The sequence below is a fragment of the Podarcis liolepis genome (genome assembly GCF_965112155.1).
Source record: "Podarcis liolepis genome assembly, chromosome: 13".
Lineage (NCBI taxonomy): Eukaryota > Metazoa > Chordata > Lepidosauria > Squamata > Lacertidae > Podarcis > Podarcis liolepis.
The window spans coordinates 27,985,731-28,007,545 of NC_139573.1; the positions used below are offsets into that span (position 1 = coordinate 27,985,731).

General features: G+C 44.4%; 3 protein-coding genes and 2 long non-coding RNA genes across 13 annotated transcripts; 3 read left to right on the forward strand and 2 right to left on the reverse strand.

Annotated features, from left to right (window-relative positions):
* The first annotated feature begins 1,497 nt into the window (after nt 1-1,497).
* Nucleotides 1,498-3,496, forward strand: LOC310691055 (olfactory receptor-like protein OLF3). The gene has a single exon (XM_083470654.1). It carries the CDS (start codon nt 2,097-2,099, stop codon nt 3,039-3,041), a length of 945 nt encoding a protein of 314 aa, XP_083326780.1. The 5' UTR covers nt 1,498-2,096; the 3' UTR covers nt 3,042-3,496.
* Nucleotides 3,497-3,651: 155 nt separating this feature from the next.
* LOC310691128 lies at nt 3,652-5,025 on the forward strand. The gene is made up of 2 exons (XR_014518345.1): nt 3,652-3,772; nt 4,836-5,025. It is a non-coding gene; the product is annotated as an uncharacterized lncRNA (long non-coding RNA).
* Nucleotides 4,999-12,188, reverse strand: LOC310691099 (butyrophilin subfamily 1 member A1-like). Of its 6 annotated transcripts, none has more exons than XM_083470699.1 (5): nt 11,336-12,188; nt 10,684-10,838; nt 8,437-8,854; nt 6,948-7,058; nt 4,999-6,337 (listed from the first exon to the last, which is right to left on the reverse strand). In XM_083470699.1, the coding sequence occupies exons 3-5, from the start codon at nt 8,711-8,713 to the stop codon at nt 5,829-5,831; spliced, it is 897 nt and encodes a 298-aa protein (XP_083326825.1). In that variant the 5' UTR covers nt 8,714-8,854; nt 10,684-10,838; nt 11,336-12,188; the 3' UTR covers nt 4,999-5,828. The 6 variants fall into 6 exon arrangements, with proteins under 6 accessions (XP_083326825.1, XP_083326827.1, XP_083326823.1 ...); XM_083470701.1 differs by having other exon boundaries at nt 8,437-8,760; nt 10,684-10,900; XM_083470697.1 differs by having other exon boundaries at nt 10,684-10,900.
* A 944-nt stretch (nt 12,189-13,132) lies between these two features.
* THAP7 (THAP domain containing 7) lies at nt 13,133-21,153 on the reverse strand. Of its 3 annotated transcripts, none has more exons than XM_083470693.1 (5): nt 20,705-20,991; nt 18,098-18,177; nt 16,374-16,526; nt 15,429-15,545; nt 13,133-15,090 (listed from the first exon to the last, which is right to left on the reverse strand). In XM_083470693.1, the coding sequence occupies exons 2-5, from the start codon at nt 18,175-18,177 to the stop codon at nt 14,535-14,537; spliced, it is 906 nt and encodes a 301-aa protein (XP_083326819.1). In that variant the 5' UTR covers nt 20,705-20,991; the 3' UTR covers nt 13,133-14,534. The 3 variants fall into 3 exon arrangements, with proteins under 3 accessions (XP_083326819.1, XP_083326821.1, XP_083326820.1); XM_083470695.1 differs by lacking the exon at nt 20,705-20,991 and adding an exon at nt 21,057-21,153 and having other exon boundaries at nt 14,342-15,090; XM_083470694.1 differs by lacking the exon at nt 20,705-20,991 and adding an exon at nt 18,529-18,646 and having other exon boundaries at nt 14,342-15,090.
* On the forward strand, nt 14,370-18,676 carry LOC310691117. 2 transcript variants are annotated; one of them, XR_014518329.1, is made up of 3 exons: nt 14,370-14,511; nt 16,366-16,545; nt 18,445-18,676. It is a non-coding gene; the product is annotated as an uncharacterized lncRNA (long non-coding RNA). The 2 variants fall into 2 exon arrangements; XR_014518330.1 differs by lacking the exon at nt 18,445-18,676 and adding an exon at nt 16,798-17,409.
* Nucleotides 21,154-21,815: the final 662 nt, after the last annotated feature.

Sequence of the window (21,815 nt, forward strand, 5' to 3'; positions counted from 1 at the left end):
TCTAATTCTTTTAATTCACACTTAATTGTGATCAGAAAGTATCTTTGGTTGGATTTCTATTTTTGTAACTCTAGGTCAGGGGTCAGCAACCCGTGGCTCCGGAGCCGCATGTGGCTCTTTTACACCTTTGCTGTGGCTCCAGGGCAGATACTAGCGAGGGGAGGAGGCGCATTGTGTGCCCCGACACTCCCCACTGTTTTAAATGTCGCAATGGTTTTGTGGCTCCCAGTTTTTTTTTCTTCGGTCCAAGTGGCTCTTTTTGTCTTAAAGGTTGCAGACCCCTGCTCTAGGTGATAGTTCACGGGATATCTACACATAGTCAATTCTTGAAGCCGGTTGATTTGGTTCTGAAAAATACGTAAACTGCTTATCTAATGGGTGTCTCAGTTTCCAAACATCTATCAAATTGCAATTCTTTATCATAGAGAAACAAAGTCTTTGGTAACTTCCCTTCTTTTATTTTCTCTTTTTTGCTTGACCTATCCATTTCCAACAAAACCAGTCCATTCATATCTCCCATGATTATAATTTTTTGATCCATAAATTCAAACAGTTTTTATTCCAAATCTTTATAAAATTCCATTTTACTGCCATTTGGTGCATAAATTCCGACAATTATCATTTTTTCACCTTGCCAGTTGACTTGTACTGCAATTTTTCTGCCTTCTTCATCTTTAAAGATTTGCTGAGCTTCTAATTTGTTTTTTACATACATCACCACTCCTCTCTTCTTACTTTTATCTGATGAGACAAACACATTTCTTAATTTTTTGTTGATTAATACACTACTGTATTTCCTGGCTACATGAGTCTCTTGTAAACAAATAAAGTCCAAATTCTTTTTTAACAAAAACTGTTCAATTCTGTTCCTTTTATTTTTGTTATCATTTATGCCATTAACATTCCAAGTCCATAATTTCAATGCCATTTTGGCCTTCTTTGTAAGTAAAACTGTTAAAGTTCTTAAACCTGTCCTCCTCCTCCTTCTTCCTCTTCTTCTGATTTATTAATATCTACTCCCTCTGGCGTCACTGCTGCTGCCTCTTCTCCCTTTCCCAATTCTTTGTATCTTCTCAGAAATTTGTATGTCTCATCCACATTTTTGAATTTAAATTTCTTTTCTTTGTAATAAAATGAAACTCCTTCTGGAAATTCCCATTTAAATTCAATTCCATTTTTTCTCAAAATCTGAGTTAATGTCTTATATTGGTCATGTTTTTTTAACAAGCGAAGTGGGACATCTTTAAATATGATTGTGAATATTCCATCAATGCATAATCTTTTTTATGTGTTTTTCTGCAAAATCAAATTTCTCATTTCTCTATCCTTAAATATAATCAAACAGTCTCCTGGGAATTTTTTTTGCCTTTGTTGTCTTCGTATTAATCCTGAATGCATTTTGTATTGTTTTTGCCACATCTTCTACCTCCATATTTAGCCAACGCCTGTATTCATTGAGAGTTGTAAGGTATTAAGCAGGGATGGGGAATCCAAAACTTCTAGATCAGGGGTAGGCAACCTAAGGCCCGTGGGCCGGGTGCAGCCCAATCGCCTTCTCAATCCGGCCCACAGATGGTCCGGGAATCAGTGTGTTTTTACATGAGTAGAATGTGTCCTTTTATTTAAAATGCATCTCTGGGTTATTTGTGGGGCCTGCCTGGTGTTTTTACATGAGTAGAATGTGTCCTTTTATTTAAAATGCATCTCTGGGTTATTTGTGGGGCCTGCCTGGTGTTTTTAAATGAGTAGAATGTGTGCTTTTATTTAAAATACATTTCTGGGTTATTTGTGGGGCGTAGGAATTCGTTCTTCTTCTCCCCCCCCAAAAAAATATAGTCCGGCCCCCCACGTGGTCTGAGGGATGGTGGACCATCCCACAGCTGGAAAAGGTTGCTGTCCCCTGTTTTAGATGTTATTGGATTACAACTCCCACTATCTCTGACCACTGACCTTGCTGCCTGTGGCTGATGGGAACAGGAGTCCCACAACATCTGGAGGGTGACAAGTTCCATATCTTAGGTGTAAAACCATCCCTGTTCCAAAACTTCCCATTTCAATCCTGATTTCATTCTCTTAGCTCAAGCATTGTGTGTGTGATGGAGCAATACAATCAAACAATTGCCCTGGAGTTCGTGTTTCTGGGATTTTCCAAAGATCCAGACACCAACCTTTACCTCTTTGCAGCGGTCCTTTTCATGTACCTCATCACCCTGACAGGTAACACACTCATCATCGTGGCCATCCACATAGACCTACGGCTCAGCACACCCATGTACTTCTTCCTGAGCTATCTGTCCTTCCTGGACATCTGCTACACAACAAGTGTGGTGCCTCAGTTGTTAATCCATTTCCTGACCAGCTACAAGACCATCTCCTACAACAGGTGCATGGCTCAGCTCTATCTCTCATTCGCCTTCGGAAGCATTGAATTTATCCTCTTGGCAGCCATGGCTTATGACCGATATGTGGCTGTCTGTCATCCGTTGCATTACAAGGTCATCATGAGCAGGACAGTGTGTACGCAGTTGGTGCTAGCATCCTGGACAGCCGGATTTCTCAATGCTCTCCTGCATACGGTGTTCACTGTGCGCCTTCACTTCTGCAATTCCAACATCATCAATCACTTTGCCTGTGAAGTCCTGGCTGTTATCAAGATTGCATGTTCAGACACTTCCATCAATGAGATTCTGTTTCTGGTGACAGGGTCCATTGTGCTGGTGATCCCCTGTATCGTGGTCACACTTTCCTATGTCTATATAATCCGTGCTATCCTACGTATCCAGTCTTCAGGAGGTCGTCAGAGAGCCTTCTCCACATGTACCTCTCACCTGACCGTAGTTGCCCTCTGCTATGGCACAGCAATCTTTGCTTACATGAGCCCCAGATCCAACACTTCGCCCAACCAGGACAAGATGCTGGCTTTCTTCTATGCAGTTGTTACTCCGATGCTCAATCCTATAATCTACAGCCTAAGGAACAAGGAAGTCAAAGGAGCCCTGGCTAAAGCAATAGGGAAAAATATCATTTCTGAAAGTCATTGATCCATTTGTGAATTTTTATACATCCAGTAAGGTGGCAGAGCAGATGGAGACATGCAATTTGCTTAATCACTTAATTAGTCCACACAATGGACTTGTATAGAAACTGATTCTAGGAGGAAACATTGTTTTGATACAAGATGAACATTTAAGACTGCCAAAAAATAAACAAAAGCATTGAGGAAGTAATGGGCATGAAAACGAGTCGCTGAAAGTGATGAATGATCCTCCCACCTCAAAACAATTCACTTGCAACCCCAAGAGGAGTGGTTTGGAGTTTGATTTTGCCCCATTTAGAGGATTATCAGGTTAATCCAAATTTGCAGGGGAAACACATTGAGGTTGGTGCTGTTTGCGTGTAACATTTTATGGACTAGGTAAGCTAAAGGGGAATGCAAACAATAAATACACCCCAAGGTATCTTACCGATATCTCCTCTTTGCCATCTCTCTCTCAGGCTCTTGCTACCTATCCTAACTCCTTCATTGGACACCTCTCGATTCCATACTTTTAAGTCATCAACAAGGAATGTCACAAAGGAGGCATTCCATTGTTACCTTGACAACCTACCTACCTGGACACAGGCCATTTCTCCTATTGAGTCAAGATTCTAGACTGCTTACTCCAAGTCCTCTGCTGTGCTGCCAAAAGGTTTTCTAATTCCCCCTGCCCGCCCTCTCAAATGTGGCCATTTATATATATTAAAGTCAAGAAGACAGTCATGGAAAATCATGGTGAACAGATGTTGGCTTAAGGAGATGGTTGAATTTAAGATTTAAAAAAAAAAATAATCAGAGGAAGAGAGTCCGAAACGAGGTGGTGGAGCATCCCTACAGTAAGACACCGCAAAGGGAAAGGAAGATAGACTGGGAATAGAGATGGTAGCCTTATGCTGAACTAGAAGTTTGATACCTATAGAATATTTTGGATATTAACAAATCCAAAATAACTGTTGTGTGCCACTTCAGTCCTCTCAGTGGACTCAGTCCATTCACACATATCATTAGCAGCAAAGCAGCTGCTTTTTCTCCCATGAGATGAGGTGTTGCTGAAGTAGGCATTTGAGAGGACTGAAACCACGAGCCAATGTTGGAAGTGCAAAGGTGCATTGGAATCCCCAGTGTGTGCTAAATAGTGGTGGTGTGAATATACCCATAATCTACCCTCTTTTGCAAGTACAATGCATTGGGGTGGGGAATATATGAGAGAAATACTGCAAATTGTCAGAGGCAAATCTCACAGAGTTGAATGGGACTTACTCCCAAGTAGGTGTGCTGCACCAACACTGACAAGGACCACTTCTCAGTCATGTCACCCATCCTGACACCAAAATATAGCTTGTTTGCTGTATTGTTAGCTGAGGTGACATTATTTTGAGAAGAAGAGAATCACAGCAGCTGCCATTTGTTTTTCACACAAAGCCGCTTTCTGAGGTGGTTTTTCGAATTTTGAGTAACTCAAAATGGCTGCCTCCTTTGCCACTCACCGGGGACCACTGTTGTAGTGGGCTGCAAATGAATATGTACAGAAAACCACACACCTTTACTGAGTGGACCGACTGTGCCTCTAAGCACTGTCCTTTTCTCCGAGAGATGCAATGTTAAATATCCCTCCAAAGAAAAGACAGATTGAATCAGACATGTGAAAAATATAAAATCACAGTGTTCTGTTCCACATAACCCTATTTTTAAACTTGAAGTATAAAAACAACAAGAACATTTTACACATTTGGATTTCTTCTCATTTCATAGTAGAATGTCTTGCAAACCCCCTCAATGTTTTTTTATTATTTCACAGCAGATAAAGAGGTTTAAAAGGCAACCCATGCCATTCTTTGGGGTGGAGGAATGAACAATGTAAGCATATTCATTTCTCATCAGAAACGTAGGAGACCCACCAAGCTCAATAGGACTTAATCTCAAGTAAACACACCAAAGAAACAAATTTGTGTGAAGGGCCATTTCTTTTCTTTTATTTTTTTGATAAACATTTTTATTGCAAAGTAAATACATTAATACCAAGCCACACATAAAGAATACTATAAAGAGAAAGAAAAAAATAAAGAAGAAAAGGGGGGAAGCAAAGAAGACAGTAAAAGAATAAAGAAAAGTATAATATTTCAATACAATAAACACTATTTTACAAAATAATAATAGTAATAGACTTCCATCACTCTCACAACACTTCCTTTCACATTTCATATTTTATCTGTATTTCAGTATTATTTTCATCTTAATATATAGATATGTATATATGTATGTTTCCCCTTTTCCATTCACGAGGTCATTCTAGACACAGCCAAATTTTTACATTAGAACCTTGTCTTTCTAAATAATCATTCAAGTACTTCCATTACTTCTTGACTGTATTCATTGGCTTTAGTCTTATTACATCCATCAATTTGGACAGCTCCAAATATTCACATAATTTACATAACCATTCCTCTTTGGTCGGTACCAGGAACCAGCTGAGGGGCCATTTCACCAACTCATCTCTCCTTAAATTACCGGCTCAATTTCATAATTGGTTGGTGGATTCACTGTTTCTTGCCACATCGAAGGCTGTGTACACATTACTAGGTTGTCCTGATTCCTGTTTGAATCCAGGCAGGTTTGGCAGAAAACGCATCAAAATGTGATTATTTCCTAGGAAACCACGTATGGACTGTAACTAATGTTGTGTACACTGCTCCCAAGCCAGCAATGGAACCACACCTGTTGCGGAGCAAACAGGAACACGTACACAGCCCTAGTGTAGGATTGCAGCCTAAGTCATCTTAAAAATGTGCCCTTATGAGATTTTCAGGGGGATCTCGGTATCCCAGACCTGGAAAAAGGGAAACATCTTCTCAGAGAAAGGATAGTTGAAAGTATAGATAAGTTCCATGGAGTCGGCGTCATAAAAGGAGAGGATTTCAAAATCGTACTCCAGGAGTATCTTGATCCGTCGCGGGGATTTCCACAGTGGAAGGACAGTGGAAGGAGAGGTAGAGGCCATATATTCCCCCCCAATCAGCTGCAGTGCCCAAAACCCCTCAGTAACTCTGATGCATTGGTACCATTTTCTCCCTATGGATTCCCGGACTGCCCCAATGGCCCATGCTTTGGCCTTGCCCACCTCTACCACCCATTCCATAGTCCCAGAGGTGATGCCTTCTGCTCCGAGGACACATGGCGAAAAATTGAAGCGCTCAGGGTTGTCAGGAAGAACCTGGGCCTGGCTGCCCAGGTACACACTTTTCCGATCTTCAGAAAGGATGAGGGTAGGGAAGGCTGTCTTGGGATCCAGTGTGACTTCCACTAAAAACAGAGACGGAGAATAGTTTGCAAACCTCAGCAGCTGAAGAAATGACTTTCTACTGTAGGAGTTGAGAACCTTTGGCCCTCCAGATGTTGCTGAACTACAACTACCATCATTCCTGGTCATTGGCCGTGCTTCCTGATGCTGATGGGAGTTGTAGTTCAGCAATTCCCGGAGGACCAACTGTTCCCCATACCTGTTCTACTGCTTTAGTGGTAACAGTTTCCAGAGCACAGACATCTCAAGGTGAAGAACAACGTTTTAGGAACAGTGAATGTTATTTAATGGTACCTTTGCTAACCAGAAAAAACATGTGCTATTTTCCTTCCTAGGATAAGTTCTAAAAACAAAGCAAAAAACAACTTTGTAGATTTGGGCATAGTTTCAGGTTGAACCCAGGAAAGCCTTCCTTGAAATATTACAGGTATATTTTTATGATGTAATTATTATGATAATTACAAACTCATATTCATAACTATATCATTGCTGTTAAGAAGAAGAAAAAGGCCCTGATAATTATAATATGGTAAGTATAACTTAAAATTGTACATTATCTTCAAAATTACCATTCCAGAATGCGTCTTCTTCTATTTGTCCCCGTAAACTAACCTTTCTTTTGAGTCCCGCAAAACTTGTCAGTGATACTGGACAGCAACCTTTCTTCCCGTTTTCTTTTTTCTTCCCTGGTCGAGGCCGCTGCTTTCGTAGGCTGCAGGAAAACTGTTGTTGTTTTAAAAAAAGAACGCTCTTGTTAGGAATAAGTAAATAAAAGAAAAAAGATTTCCCATCCCCTTTTTGCTCCCCTTATACCACATGTACAAGAACAGTGTCTGTTCGCGGAAGTCCCATCAATAAACTGATGCAAATAGGATCAGGGTCTGCATAGTATTGCAAGAGTTAGGGCTCCTCCAGACTTTGCATCATTGATATGGGGCTCATGGAATAGAAATGTGCAGTATAAAGCCTGAGGCTGTTCTGTGGGCAGAGTTGCGAAGGGCCGCAGTCATGTAGAAATATCACAGTAAGAAACTGCTGGAGGCCCAGTGTCACAGCTGGCATAGTCTTGGATCTGCCAGGGCCCACAGCCCCCCAAAAGCACATAATAAATATGGTGGTATGTAGCTGCCCATTGGCTAAGCCTCCATATGTGCTTGGACTTTTTCACAAGGCTAGTACACTGGTACCCCGGGTTAAGAACTTAATTTGTTCTGAAGGTCTGTTCTTAACCTTAAACTGTTCTTAACCTGAGGTACCACTTTATCTAATGGGGCCTCCTGCTGCCATTGCGCGATTTCTGTTCTCATCCTGAGGCAAAGTTCTTAACCCGAGGTACTATTTCTGGGTTAGTGGCGTTTGTAACCCGAGGTACCACTGTACAGCTTCCTGCAACTGCGAGGCTCCATCATACAATATGGAGCACGGAACAGTGTATGGCCACCTTTTTAAACACAGGAGGTTGGCCCAGGCAGCCACTGCTACTCACTAAGCCCTAGTCAGCTGCACTGAGGTAGTGGCAGTCCCAGTGATGTCGCCATGGGCAAGGAAGGGAGAATCTCTGCTGCCAGGGAGGCAAGGGAACAAAGCATGAGTTTGAGGTATCAGGGACAGTGGTGAGCTCACCAGGCATGGAGGACAAGGTGCTCCACTGCAAGTATGAGGCCCTTCAAGGACTGTTGCTGGCCCTACACTGCTGCATTGGAGAGACGGGTTTTCATCTTAGAATCACAGATTCATAGAGTTGGGAGGGACCCACAGGGTCATCTAGTCCACCCTTCCTACAATGCAGGAATCTCAGCTAAAGCATCCATGACAGATGGCCATCCATTGTTGCCCACCCAGGCACACAGCAGACGAGCGAAGACCGTTTGATGCTCACAACCACATCATACATTTAAAGCACACGGATTCCGCCCAAAGAATTATGGGAGCCATAGTTCGTAGCTCTGTGATGGTTGAACTGCAGTTCCCAGGATTCCATGGGCAAAGTCTATGGGCATTTCTCAAGCATATTTGATACACAGATGAAGTGCAGAATTCACAGCAAATTGGACAAGAGACCTACGAAGCCTGGAATGGTGGGGCTCCTTTGTTTACTTACACGCTGGCATCTCTTGTTTGACTTTTGCCGACAGATCCTTTCTATTTATTCGGTCGAGGATGTTGACTGTCATCTGCAATGCTTTTGCCTCCTCGTAGGCCCTGACCATGAGCCGTGCTATTTCAGTGAGGTCGGCCTTCTCGGTCTTACAGTGCCGGATCGGCTTGTAGCCTTGCTCCAGTGGGTAGTCTTCGAGGTGCATCTTAAATCTCTTGAATTCCTCCTCTGTGAGCTCGTCCAAGTAGTCCACCAATTTGCAGCAGACACTGTTGGACATCTTGGCCCCTTCCAGTCAAAGGTTTACGGAAGGAGGAAAAATGGTCTCTAGGAGAAGGAAGGGGAGTCAATTCTCTTCTGATTGGATTGAAGAAGCAAAGATGGGGCTGACCAGTTTCTGCAAACTGTCATGAGCTGTGAGCTGAAGGATGCACAATAATTTTACAGAACGATTTCAGTTTCATAAAAGGAGACTCCTCAACCCATTTATTATTATTATTATTATTATTATTATTATTATTATTATTATTATTATTATTATTTATAAGCAACTTAATGACAAAATGCAAACGGGGGAAATCAAAAGCCATTGAAAAGAATGAAACAACAAACAATGCCACATTCCTAAAATGCTCATCCAACAATATAGTAAGAGGGACAAGTTTCTGGAAAAAAGCATAATGTCAAGGGGAACCAGTGGTTGCAAATATCAGTTAAAAAAAGGTAAAGGGACCCCTGACCATTAGGTCCAGTCGTGACCGACTCTGGGGTTGCGGCACGCATCTCGCTTTATTGGCCGAGGGAGGCGGTGTACAGCTTCTGGGTCATGTGGCCAGCATGACTAAGTTGCTTCTGGCGAACCAGAGCAGCGCACGGAAACGCCGTTTACCTTCCTGCCGGAGCGGTACCTATTTATCTACTTGCACTTTGACATGCTTTCGAACTGCTAGGTTGGCAGGAGCAGGGACCGAGCAACAGGAGCTCACTCCGTCGCGGGGATTCGAAGCGCCGACCTTCTGATCGGCAAGCCCTAGGCTCTGTGGTTTAACCCACAGCGCCACCCGCGTCCCAAATATCAGTTACCTCCCTCTAAATAAAGGTGAGCCCAACCTCACCCCAAAATGAATGCTAAATAGGTAGGAGTCACATAATAAAAATAGATTGGCCCCATTCTGCTCAGTTTTCCTTTTGTTACAAAACAAATATGCTCCATCTCCACACAGCTCTGTTGAAGTGATGCATAGGCGCCGACTCCATGGGGCCTGAGGGGGCTCGAGCCCCCTCAAAAAAATTTTTGGGGGGGCTCAGCCCCCCCAATAATCTCGGGCGCCCTTCCAGCAGAGCGCCGCCGCCATCCCCCGCCTCCTCCCCACCTGCTCCCTCGCCAGCCAGCCAGCCGCGCGCCCTAGTCGGAGAGCCCCGGCCGTCCCCCGCGAGATTAGGGAATCCCCGGGGGCGGGGGCTCCTGCCTCGCTGCTTCGCAGCACCACCGCCACTGCCAAGGCACTGCCGGGGGGAATTTCCTTCCTCCTGGCGGTTTCAGCCCCCCGCGAGAACAGGGGAATCCCGACTGGCCACACCTCCCAGCCAGCCAATCGGCTGGCTGGGGGGCGTGGCTTGCCCTATTTAGGGCCGGAGCCACTTTATTTGCATATTCATGAGCTTATTTATTATTCATGAGCTTTCCCGGGCCCCCCCCAATATTTTTTATAAGTCCGCGTCCCTGAAGTGATGTCCTGCCTTTTCATGCTCTGTGAGTATCAAATATACCACAGAGTACTCCATTATGTGTGCATATTGGGTACATTCAGGTCAAATTCCAAAGTCTGTTTGACAAAAACTTAGAGGGGAAGCTGTGATAATTACAGCAAAAGCAAGAAAAGAACTTTGCAGCAACTATGTCTGTCCGTATTCAGGAGTAAATTATATTGAATTCAATGGGGGTTTTTTCTCCCAGGTAAGCGCAACAAATTTATTTTCTAGTGCAGACGTTGTGTTGTGCCTATCCCACTTCCACCTGACACAGGTATATATATTGCATATTATAAACAGTATATCACCCTGCTTCCATAGCCCTGGCTCAGGTTTGTTTATTATTCTGTAAACCCAGCCAAACCTGTTTGATCAGCGACGACGGGAGGACAAAAGAGACATGTATGTACAGAACAAGAAGCAAGGCGCCTTTCAAGTCAGCAGCCCAGGCTCAACATTTAATTTGAGGGAAGGTTCAGAGTTTGGGGAAAAACTCACCGCTCCTTCCTTGCTGCGGTTGTCCTCTTTGGCATGGCACAGCAAATGAAAGTGAAAGTTCCGCGGAAGGTAAAACTCAATTCTGCCCCCCTCGCCAAGTTGAAAGTGTCGTCATAGCTTGCCTGTGCCGCGCAGACTTTGAACACTGTTGCTTCCTTCAAAGTTTATAGCTAAAAAAAGGTTAGAAACCTTTCTCAAAAAACGAGCTGCTCTGGCTCTATAGGAAAACAAGCATACATTAGATAGCCAGCTGCTTAAGAGGAAATAATCCTTGAGTAACTTTAACAGGAGCTCCATCCGCAGAGATCAATAAGGGAAGGTTTTCATGGCCTGGGGGTTCGTCAGCTGTTAATGCCAGCCGATTAAACTACTGTTAAAAGTAATAGGAGCAGGGGTCTTATACATTTTTTGAAATCTAACAACCCCACCCCACACACACATATGCACATTCATTTTCTTGATGTTCTTCTCCTTTGCTGATTTTCAGTTTGGTAAGACTGTGATCCACTCTGCCAAAGAAATGAGACAGGAAAGTATCTGAATACTGGGAGCCGGGGCTGTTATTTTCTTAGCGCCCTGGTAAAGTGTGTTAGAAATTTAATTAACTTATGAATAGAGCAGGGATCCTGGCAAAAGCTTTAGGGGTCCGTACCTGTTTCTTTGGTGCATCCCCCCTTTGGTCTGTCATTTTCCGCCACTCTTCTCAATAGCTTGGAATTTGAACGATAAAGCTATCCAATTGTTGCATGCTGGGAATCCCAGTTCTCCTCCATTAAAGAAATCCCACCCTCGTCCTTCTCCAGTTACAGGCTCCTTTCCTGGGCTTATGCTGCCCTCGTGTGGCCCCATTACTCTTCACTGTAGGCATGAGTCTCTTGTTCAGTATAGCAGCACAAGGGGGTGGGGAGGGGTGGATGGGGTAGCCTTTTCCTCTCATTCCGTGGTCTCAACAAAACTGCCAACTGCCTTTTGGAAAGGGAGGGAAGCTCCCATCCCAATGCAATAGCTTTTTTCGGGGGGAAGGTGCTGTAATATTGGGGGTGGGACAAGTTAAATCCCACTTCCCAGTGCACCACAGGCTCAACTAGACCATCCAGCAGCCAGTTTTTTAAAAAATGGGGGGAGCAGATTTATATATCTTCAGGTGACATCTTGTCATGTGTAGCTTGGCCCATAAGTCTACACACTAACAATGAGCTCAGCTTTTCAGACTTAATGGGTATGAGTCAGCTAAAGTTGACCACTTTAAATTTCCATTGATTTTAGTGGTATTTAAGATTGGGTTTAATTCTGCCACTGGCATCCATACGAATTACATGTTCCGCTCTGATGATTGTACCTTGTTTAGCTTTGGTGCCTGTTGTAGACATGCACTTCTGTTATAGGACCACGACACAGCACATGCCAATTTGCTAAAAAGTAAGTTTAGCAGGTAACCCAAAGTACTGTAGAGCTGGCAGCTAACAGATACAAGCCTTTCCTGCAGTTATAAGTAAACTGGGGGTGGGATTTCCCAGGCAGTCACAGCCACAGCCTATGAATGTGAGGCCACAATGGATAAATGAGGTCACAAAGCCAGTCTCTGGTGACTGGTCATGTTGCCTATAGTGATTAGTCAGGTTATCCCTGCATCTCATTGCTAAGGTGCAGTTGAGGTTGAAGGGATGAGGAGCAGGTTCACTTCACTCATTGTCTCTTGATGGCATTTCGGCACCAGGACATCTTCAGAGTACTCATTTTCTCAAGGTGTGTAGTATTGCTGAATAAGAAAGGAAGGATTCCTGTATATTTCCCATTCATATTTTATCCCATGTCTCTTTAGAACTGTATCTTGTGCTTTACTATAGAATTAGACTATGTAACAGCTTTATATAGCACTGTTTAAAACAGGAATAGGGAACATGTGGCTTCTACTATCATCATCAATAAGATTTATATGCCACTTAATATATAATATACCTAAGTGGTTTACATAAAGCATAGTAAGGTAAGAAAAAGAAAAATGTATGTACAACATTTAAAACCAAAAATACAAAGAAATACATGAGTAAAAACAGAAAAGCTATCAATAAAGCATTCAGTTAAATATCAATAAATAATAGAACATGGTGAATCTGATGAGGCTGGGAATGCCAGCTTAAATAGATGGGTCTTCAGGAAGTGTTTAAAGTTTGAAACTCTTTCTGCCTCATGAACTGTGCATGGAAGAGTGTTTGACCACTGGCTATGTTGACAATAGCTGGAGTGGCACAGGTTCCCCATCCCTGGTTTAAAAAATAAACCCAGCAACAGGATTTTGGAGGTTCTCAGACAAGGCATCTCTGTGGGACCCCTTAACCTGGAAGAAATGGGCATGTAATTCTCTAACACTGGCAGAGTTCTCCACATTTTATGGTAGATCATTGCAGCTATTCTGTAGCCGGACATTTTATTTAGGACAACCAGAATATCAGTTGGAGTAGCCCAGTATATTTATTTTGTTTCATAGTGTTAAATACAAATAAAAAGTACAAAAAAAATAAATAAGGGCTTAGAGCTCATCAGTTATTCCGGTGCCTTTTCATTCATTAGCCAGAAAACAATAGAAGGCAACAGCAATTTTATTTTTAGAGAGCAACTGGACAAAAGTCTGTCTGGGTGCTTTCCCGGAAAAAGGACTAGAGACTTAGGGTTTTTTTATTAAAAAAACCAGCTGAACATTCAGGAGAGAGGCCAGGAATATTTCTGAGGAGCCACATCCTTGTTCCACCCACCCTTACGGGTTGTGATAGTCATGATAGGCATGTAAGTGCTTCTGTTCAGGCAGCTGAGTCCTTGACGGGTGCCAGCACAAAGTGAAATAACCTGCAACCGTTGCAAACTATAGAAATCATTTTGGTTCAAGCTGAAGACAGTTGCCCCAGTCCAACAAGAGATCCTTACAGGTAAGCAGCCTTCTGCATGCCACTAATGTGCATTTTTAAACTGTTTTCACTCCACTCTTTGAGCTGGAAAAGGCTCCCAGAGCAGGTTTCAATTATCAGTAATGAGACTCATATTCACCCATGACCCTCCAGCATTTTGAATAAAACATTTTTGCAAAAGGTTATTTGAAGAGCACAGATGGTTGTGTTTATGAGTGCACATGAGAAACGCCCAACAAATGGTACTTATTGTTCCTGTCTTAGCGCTTCTGTCCTTTTCTTACATATACCAGGCCTAACTCAGCTGATAGGTGGACAGGTTTTGCTTCGCAGCAAGTCTAGCAGCCCAGACTTCACTTAAGCTTTTGGCTTGCTTACTTAAAACCATCTGAGTGGTTTTCCTGAACTGTTCCTCAAAAGATGGTGCCATCTCCAGCATGGCGTGTTTGCTCTTCTCCTGCTGATGCACATCACTCCACCATATATATTTTATGGATAAGCCTCTGTGGGATGAGGATGCCTTGGCCCACAGGATCTTAAGATCCTTGTAAACCTATAATCCATCAGAAGACAGGGCAACCTTTATCCCATACACCCCCTAATTCAATCTCCTTGTGAGCAAGGCTGAGCCAAAACTTGCTAGAAACTGTATGATCCTTCCTATGCCTCGGGCAACACCATGCTGAAGGCCGCAGGTTGACAGCTGTTGCAAATCTGCTGTAAAAAGTGTCTTTCAGACGAGTAGGAAGCATCCATCATACAAAACAGCATTTATTTACAGGTACAGATTATATGCGAATGGTGATAGGGAAGGCGGCGAGTGCCAACCGGCCAGCCAAACTGGAGGACCCCGAGTTCTGGCACACAGCTTAGCCGCAGGGACCATCACACAGCCTGAAGCTGAGAGTGCACCAAACAGGGAAAGGTCGGTTTTGGCCCGCCCCAAAGTTACTCAAGGTCATTGAGGAGCTGCAGTTCAAAGACCTGCAGGTGCTCCTTGAGCCGTCGATGTGCCTCGGCGCTGTGCGGCCGCCGCTCGCGCTGAAGCTCGCAGATCCGAAGGCGGAGTCGCTGTTCTCGGCGCCGGCAGGCCTGGAGCTGCCGCTGCGCCTTCCCCAGAGCATCGAGGGCCGCCTCCGCTCGCCGCTTCCACAGCAAGGCACTGCCTACCTGGTAGCTGTGCTCGTTCTGGATGTAAGCCCCAGCTGGGGGAGGCAGGCGCAACATGTAGAGAGAGAGGGAAACGGGGTGGGATGAATCCCCCACAGGCTCCGGGAGGGCCGGAGAAGGAGAAGCTTCTTCCTGGCCAGTAGCAGCGGGTGACTGTTCTAGGGGAATGTCTGACAGGGTGGCCAGGCTCTCCGACACCGGCCCCGGGAGGTCAGGCTGGCTACGAGGCTCGCCGCTGGTGGGAGCAGCCCCAGGGCTTGGCAGCTCTTGTGCAGGGAAGCAGGAGATGTCCATGCACAAAGGACTCGACTCCTCCTCCAGGCAAGGGCTGCAGCTGTAGGCAAGGAACAGAACCCTGGTCAGACACGAACCGAGTGGGGAAGATCTGCCACACTTTTATCGCAGGTGTAATGACAAGCAGAGGATGACAAAATTGGACATGCCCTTGTTCCCGAAATAACCAAAGCATGCCAGCATGGAGCAATAACTGTGGTTCAACTTCAACTGGAGGGTAGCAGCTTCCCTACCCCTGCAGTAAGGCAGCAATTCTGTGTGCACACTTCCAAAGAAGCAAGCCCCACTAAACATAATTAACATTCATAGGATGGTACAGAAAGGGAGGGAAGACCTTCCATGGAGCATGGCAAGAGAAGCCAGAAGGGCAATACTCACATCTGCTTCTGTTGACGTTTCGCGAGTTTCGAGTTGCCTAGCTTTGATTTTTGGCGCAGTTTGGCGTGAAGTTCAAATATTGTGGGAACAGCACCCTCTTTGAGCCGATGGTAGCCACTGCAAAAAGGAGCATCAACACTCATAAGCCATCTCTGCTTCAGACAGGCAAGCATCCTTCTCTGGAAGGTCATCTGAACTATAGACCTTGCAGCAAGGCGTCTCTTTTTGGGGAGCTGCTGGGTTCTGGGAGGTGCTAGCTGCACCTGCGGTTAGCCAGTTATACTTCTGCATTGCAATGTTTTCCCTCTAGATCTCTGCATGTGCAACTGCATGTGCTGAGTCCCAAATAAACAGAGCTTTGTAAGTGACACATGCTGCTTAAATTCGGATTTCTTCCCACAAATCTCAATGGAGATAATCCAGTGTGACCTCCACAATACAGCACTCCCACTTGCTTATACTCCTAAGATATAAAATTGCTTTATAAGGAGTCGGACCATTATTGCCCACTACTATTTGCTCTCAGTGATACTTATTGGGAAAAGCCTCTTCCTGAGTCCTTAAGATCCTCACACACCTTCATTACTTTATCAAACTGATCTAACAGGTCTTGGTGACTTGGGTATGTCTAGGTTTATCTACATCTACACAGCATCTACACATTGGATTCTGCCCTCACCCCCCAAAAAAGTATTTAAATTGAAAGCTGGTCACCCTGAATAAACCACAGAGCGGGTCTTCCATGAGAGCTTTCTGGCCTTCAACAATTGTTCCCCCCACCCCACCGGCCTTTAAGTCATTTCTAGCTCCCTTCTCCACCCCCTCTGCAAGCAGCACCTTTGCCAATGTCAAATGTATAATCTAAGACATTGTCCAATTGTGAGCATATCCACCTGTTTTAATTCTGCTTAGCTGTTCATGCCCTTTCATATTCCAGTGACCTACCTGGTGCCCACCAGTTCGAAGCAACTCTTCTCAAAGTGCTTGGAGCAAAAGTAAACATACTTGGAGGCAGGGTCCCAAAGACCCTGGCCGCTCATGTCCTTCCTCCGACAATTCTCCAACCACATCGCTCGCCGGGGGTTGTCCTTTGGAAGTCTAGGAGCACACACAGGAGGTGAGTCAGGCAAGGATGATTGGCAGAGTGCAGCAAAACAATGGAGGCCTTCTTCCCAGGTACAAGGACATTTGTCTGAAAATGTCATCCCAGGAGCTTCCCTGTCATGTGGACTTATGTGCATCATAGAGCAAAAGTATGATTTGATTGCATGGAATAACAATTGCTCTGAGTGAGTTGCTTAATGTCAAACTGAGTCTGACTGATCCCTTGGGACTCCAGATCCTTGGCTAACATAAGAGTCTTTCCCAGGCTGGAAAAAGAACTACAGCATCATTCTAGCCCTTTAACGCTAGGAGACACTACAAGGATATCTGAATTACTATTTCCAGAGATTATGGCTGTTCCGCCAACAGTATCACTACGGTGCAAAAGGAAAGTAAGTGTAGCTAGGTAAAATATTCCATAGTTTTTGGTGAAGCCACCCTGCAACTTGCCCTTCCCATTCACATTTCATGCCAACAAACCCCTATCTTGAACACTTTTTTTGGTGAGGGAGAGGGCAGGACATGATTGTTACTTTAAAAAAGAAGTATGCATATTACAGCTTCTGTTTGTGCGAAATCTGCTTAAGGTACCGTAAAAAGGCACTGTGAACTTCAGAAATGATAACAGGTAAATACAGTGATACCTTGGTTCTCAAACACCTTGGTACTCAAACGCCAAAAACCTGGAAGTAAGTGTTCCGATTTTTGAATATTTTTCGGAAGCTGAACGTCTGGTGCGGCTGTCGGCTATTGTTTCTGGGGCACCTGCACCAATCAGAAGTTGCGCCTTGGTTTTTGAACATTTCGGAAGTCAAACAGACTTCCGGAATGGATAAAGTTTGGCACTTTTGTTTTTGCTATTTATTTTGCATTTTTGTTTTTTAGGCTTTTTCAGTTAATTTGTTTTTGTTACTGTGTGGAACCCAGTTCAGCTACTGATTGATTGACTATGTGACTGCGGAAGTGGATAAAAGCCCCCCATCCAAACAATGACTATCATCAGTGCAGGTAAGAAAAAAAACTAATTTTAATTTTTATCATCTACAATACTGTCTTATTTATTTTATAGTATAGTACATTGATTATTGCTTTCATTTTATGGATCAATGGTCTTGTTAGATAGTACAATTCCTGTTTTAGGGGTCGTTTTTAAAAGTCTGGAACAGATTAATCTGTTTTGCATTACTTTCTATGGGAAAGCACGCCTTGGTTTTGGAACGCTTTGGTTTTGGAACGGACTTCTGGATTAAGTTTGAGAACCAAGGTACCATTGTAATGGAAAGATCTTCAACTAGTCAAAGGAGTGACAGCAGGAATCTGGTAGGTTTTCTTAGCCTTTCCTCTGCCTTGTGACAGCTCTAACTTTGGATCAATGGCTACACACACACACACACTTTATTTTCTGCCATGAGCTCCTCAAGGAAGGGTGGGACAGAAATATAAGAAGAAATACTAATATCCCCAACGTGATATTCCTGCAGACTAGTACCAGCCAGCCCTCAATTCAAAATGGGCACCATTTTGAAAGGGAGATTGGGTGGGCCCAGAATAGCATCAACTCTCACCGATGGAAGGAAATGCCTCGGTTGCGTGTCTCAGGAGTGTCACGGGTGCAGCAGCCAGTGGCAGAACAGTGGCGGGGCATCTATAAGAAAAGAGAGGAACTTTAAAACCCACACTATCCTGAAGACTCAGGGTAAGCTATAGAAGCTATTATATTTGTATTTTAAGAGGAAGGGGCATGCTGGGTATTCATAAGCCCCAAGAGCTGACTAAGTGTGCTAAGAAAGTCCCAAAGTTCTGCAACAAGTTATCATAATTTGGTGCCAAAAGCATCTGAATTCTATAAACTGTATAAATTATTCTAATCAGCACAATTTATTTGCATAATCTGCTAGTTTTTGTTTTTTAGGCAGAGGTTAAGACAAGGAGCTATATAGGGAAGCAAAGTCCCACCCCACAATATAACTACTGGAAATCATCTTCATCCACCCACCTGGTTTATGAGATTTCACCAGCATTGCAGACAAAACTTAAAGCCCACCTTCACAAGACATCTAAGATTCTGAAGAAGCAGGATCCCTTGCACAGGAACACAGTAAGTTTTTCAGTCTGGCATGGAATACACACAAGCTGACTCTCAAGTCATGCAGGTTCTTCCTTTTGTTATACTTGATGAGCACCTACTCTCTGTTTGCATCTGTTTCAATTATTTTTCAAGGTATCAGAAATAACGAGGGGGGGGGAGAAAAGCCCCTTCATATTTTCTGGGCCTCTGTATCTCTCATTGTAGAACAGCAGAAACAGCAATGCAGCACATAACATCCTTATAACACTAAGGCAATATCCCAGAAACCATTTAAGTAAATACACTTAGGGTTTGGACAGCTCTAAAAGCAGAGCAACCATCTTCAGGAATTGGCATAAGGCTGTTGCAAGCCATGTATCCTTTGGAAGAAGATTACTGAAGCTCTTGTCAGAGATTACTGAATCTCTTGTCAGGGTTTGGGGAGAAAATTACTTGCACAAAACAATATAAAATTATGAGTGCTGAGGGGGAAAGGATACTAGAACAGGGTCACCTAATAAAACTGATTTGGCAGTAGGCCAAGGACAGGGAAAGGAACGTGCTTCTGCACACAGCAGATTAATGCAGTGAATTCAATACCCAGATGTGATAACTTAGTACTTAGTACTTAAAAAAGAAAAGAGCATTGAACATGTTCATGGAGAAGACCATCAACTGCTATAAGTGGAAATTATTCTTCCACAGCCTCTTACATCCATCTTTGGATGTACACCTCTTCCAAGTTCTCTCCAGCATTCTCTGTTGTTTGCTTCCTGCTGTTAGTTTTAGATTGTCCACCCATTGTATATGTGGCCATACCCTTCAACATTTGAAACTGAAGGTCTCCAGTTACCAGATATTGGCACAAAGCAACAGGGAATGAGAGTTGCCTTCATCCACTGCTGGGAAGGGTGGGGCATTCCAGAGGATCTACTTGGCCAATGATGCATCAGAATGCTGGCCTAAATAGATCCAATGTAACATGGTAGCTGAAGTATAAGCTCTCAGAGATCTTAACCCTCCACCTTTTGGCTTAGGCATTATTTTCATTTGCACGACATTTTATTTTATGATGCTAGGGCTGAATTTTCTTCCCTCACTGCCAGGTTGGCTCACATTTGGATGTTGCAGATATCACTTAGGTTGCACTAGAGGCAAGATGGTGCCCAACAACAACGGAATCCAGACAAGGATACAAATAGGAAAACGAAGAGCAAAAGCTGGTGCTGAGAAAATACAGCGGTACGAGATAGGAATGAGAAAACACTGCTCTTAAGTGAAACAGAGAGGCCTAGACAAAAGGTTTCATACATCTCACAGCCATTCAGCTCATTCAGCTGCTGATCTCCTAAGGGGTTATTTATTTTTAAAACCTGTATCCCATCCATCCCCCTGGGGGATCATGCCTCCGGTGCTCTTCCACTGCTGCCACTCACTTCAACCCTCACAACAACACAGTGAGGTGGGTGGCTAGTTCAAGGTCACCGTAACCAGCTTCAGAGCCAAATAGTGGGGGAATGAAGCCAGTATTCCTACCCCCCACAACCCCCCCACACACACACCCCAAGGTCCTAGTCTGACCCTTTTAATACCAGCTGAAAACAGACTGGCGACGCCCTTACATTCACCCGCTTTCACCCACCCGACCGTGGAAGTCCTAACGTGCATCAGTAATTGGGGGCCGGCGGAGGGCAAGGAAAGGTTTGTGGGGGTTTTTTTGCCAATCAATTACGCCCATTATTTCGGGTTAGCTAATCTGGAATGAAATGGGAAGAACGTTTGAGTGGCAGGAACTGAGGACCATCCCAAAGGGATGGGGGAGGGAATGTCATGAGCCGCCTCCCGCCGCCCCCCCCCCCCCCGCAAGGAAAGGGACATTCCAGAGTTTGAAATGACTGGGGGGGATATGCAGAGCAAAAGGGGCGGGGCCACAGCAGGTCTCCATCTCTCTCTCCCTCCTCCCCCCCCCAACTGGGAAAGGAGGAAAAGCGGCCAAAATGCCCCTCTGCCCACCGCCGAGAACGGAGACGCAGAGGAAGGGCTCGCGGCGGAGAAGTCGGGTGAGGGGGTCATTAATTTTTATTTTATTGGTTTCTCTCCTCACCTCCCCACTCCCATTGCTCGGGGCACCGCCGTCGCGGCTTCGAAGCTGACAGGGGGAATCTCAGCACCTTCTCGCGAGAATAGGTGCGCGAGCAAGCGAAGACCTAGAGATAGGAAAAAGTGAAGAGAGCCCCCTCGGCGCCGGCCATTTCCGCTCTCGAATTCCATTCGCTCAGGCGTTCAGAATGCAAGGATCGCTTTCCCCGTAGAGCAAAGAGCCAACGCAAGAAATCACAACGCTTTTATGAAAAGCATTTTAGTCTGCATTCCTAGGCGTCTTTGCCCGAGGGTAGGAAAACCTAGGGGTTGCGTCTTGTGTATTACAGGAAGTTCAGGCTGCGCGCTTTTCTCACTTTTTCCTATCTCTAGGAAGCGAGATTGCAGCTCCTACGTATCACCCCCCACCTGACCAATCACCCTCTCGCCTTTCTAGGCGCTTGTGTTGCTTCCGGGCAGCCTGGCGCAACTTAACCTCCCGCCTACAGCCAATCAAAGGCCGCCCCCTTCAGATCAAATGCGGGTTCTAAAAGAAAAAAGAGCATAACGGATTGCGTGCGCATGAAAAGGCGGGTACCGTCGCCCCGTGGGCCAATCACAAGCGCGCCAAAGCACCCCGCCAGGAGGCGCGCGAGCCTGGGGGCCAACTGTCAGTGGGCCGGTTTGCTTTTAAAGCGGTTCTGTCCATTTAGACAAGGCAGCCTTTGCCCAACAGTTCACAGGCTGATAGACATGACACCAAAAGAGGGGAAGGGAGAACGAAGCAGACTCGAGTGACAGTTATTAAAGTTAGATAGTAAGTTCCTGTCTACCAATTTCGCATGGGTCCCTCTACCTATGGAATATGCAGAAATGGCGAAGCTGACCGCGAGAATAAGAAATCACGATAACAGACTTTTTATAAAAGAGTAGAAGTTATTGAATATTTACAGATAAATTGCAAACAGATAAAAACATTAGCAGGATTATTGTAATAACCTGCAGTTTCATAAGAGTATATATTTAAAGTAGATAATGGGCAAAATAAATGAATTTGGATATGCAGAAGATATTAAAACATAAATTTCAGGAACTGCAGAAAAAGGGGAAACGAAGTCAAACTTTGAAATGTTAAA